At 64.8% G+C, this 1,016-nt stretch overlaps 1 protein-coding gene across 1 annotated transcript in view; it reads left to right on the top strand.

Annotated features, from left to right (window-relative positions):
• Positions 1-1,016, top strand: part of LOC103759787 (prolow-density lipoprotein receptor-related protein 1) — a gene marked incomplete at its 3' end in the record, with an annotated part of 66,169 nt that overhangs the window by 34,456 nt on the left and 30,697 nt on the right. Inside the window, exons 15-16 of the mRNA XM_029958181.1 lie at positions 33-151; positions 276-356. Coding sequence (XP_029814041.1) covers positions 33-151; positions 276-356 — 200 coding nt within the window. The remainder of the gene's footprint in view (positions 1-32; positions 152-275; positions 357-1,016) is intronic.

Raw genomic sequence — 1,016 nt, 5'->3', positions numbered from 1 at the left:
GCCACTAATGCTCTGTGTGTCCCTCCCTGGCCAGCCCGGACCTGCTCCCCCAACCAGTTCTCCTGCGCCAGCGGCCGCTGCATCCCCATCTCCTGGACGTGTGACCTGGACGACGACTGCGGGGACCGCTCCGACGAGTCGGCCTCGTGCGGTGAGTGGGACTGGGAGCACTGGGAGCACTGGGAGCACTGGGAGCACGGGGGGCTCTGGGGGTGCTGCCCCTCACCCCTCCATGGGGTGCCCCCGTGCTCACGGTGCCTTTGCCTCTTCCGCAGCCTACCCGACCTGCTTCCCCCTGACACAGTTCACCTGCAACAACGGGCGCTGCATCAACATCAACTGGCGCTGTGACAACGGTGAGAGCCCGGCCCCGACCCCACGGGTCCTGTGGGGACGGCGAGACCCGAGGTGGGGGTGCAGCCTGGCAGGGACCCCGCCTGGGCAAGGGCCAGTTCTCAGCCTGTGCTGGAGGGCAGAGCCCAGGTCCCAGAGGGAGCAGGTGTGAGGCAAAGCCGAGCACACCCTGCAATCTCCAGCCCCACATTTCCCTCGGCTGCTCCCACTGCAGTGTGTGTGCTGCAGGAATAACCTGGCAGGGGTCGTTTCAGACCTTGATGCCCTTTGAAAGGTCTCCAAAACTCTGCCCCAGAGCTGGAGCTGAGCACAGAGTGGCTGGTGCAGCTGGAAGGGCTCAGCCACGTCCTGCAGCCCCAGGGAGGGCAGGAAAGCTCTCCTGGTCAGCTCCCATCTGCCCTCGGATCTTTGCAGGGCCAGGCCTGGGACAGAGGGTTTGCCCCAAGGCTGCTTTGCTTCCCCACAAGTTTATTTGAGCCGCTCTGCATCGTTATGTTTAATTAGTGGCTTCAGAGCAGACGAGACACTGGATGAGCCCTGGGGATTAGCGGAGCTGTGGGTGGAGGACTCTCCCTGGAGCCTTCCTGAGCTCCCTCAGAGCTGGCCCTGCCGAGGGTGGTCCCTTCTCCTGGGATCCCCCCCCGTGGCAGCCAGGCCATGGC

Source organism: Manacus vitellinus, unplaced genomic scaffold, assembly GCF_001715985.3.
Source record: "Manacus vitellinus isolate BGI_N305 unplaced genomic scaffold, ASM171598v3 scaffold_148_pilon, whole genome shotgun sequence".
Lineage (NCBI taxonomy): Eukaryota > Metazoa > Chordata > Aves > Passeriformes > Pipridae > Manacus > Manacus vitellinus.
The sequence above is the reverse complement of the archived record's forward strand: the minus strand, read 5'-3'. Positions and strand labels throughout refer to the sequence as shown.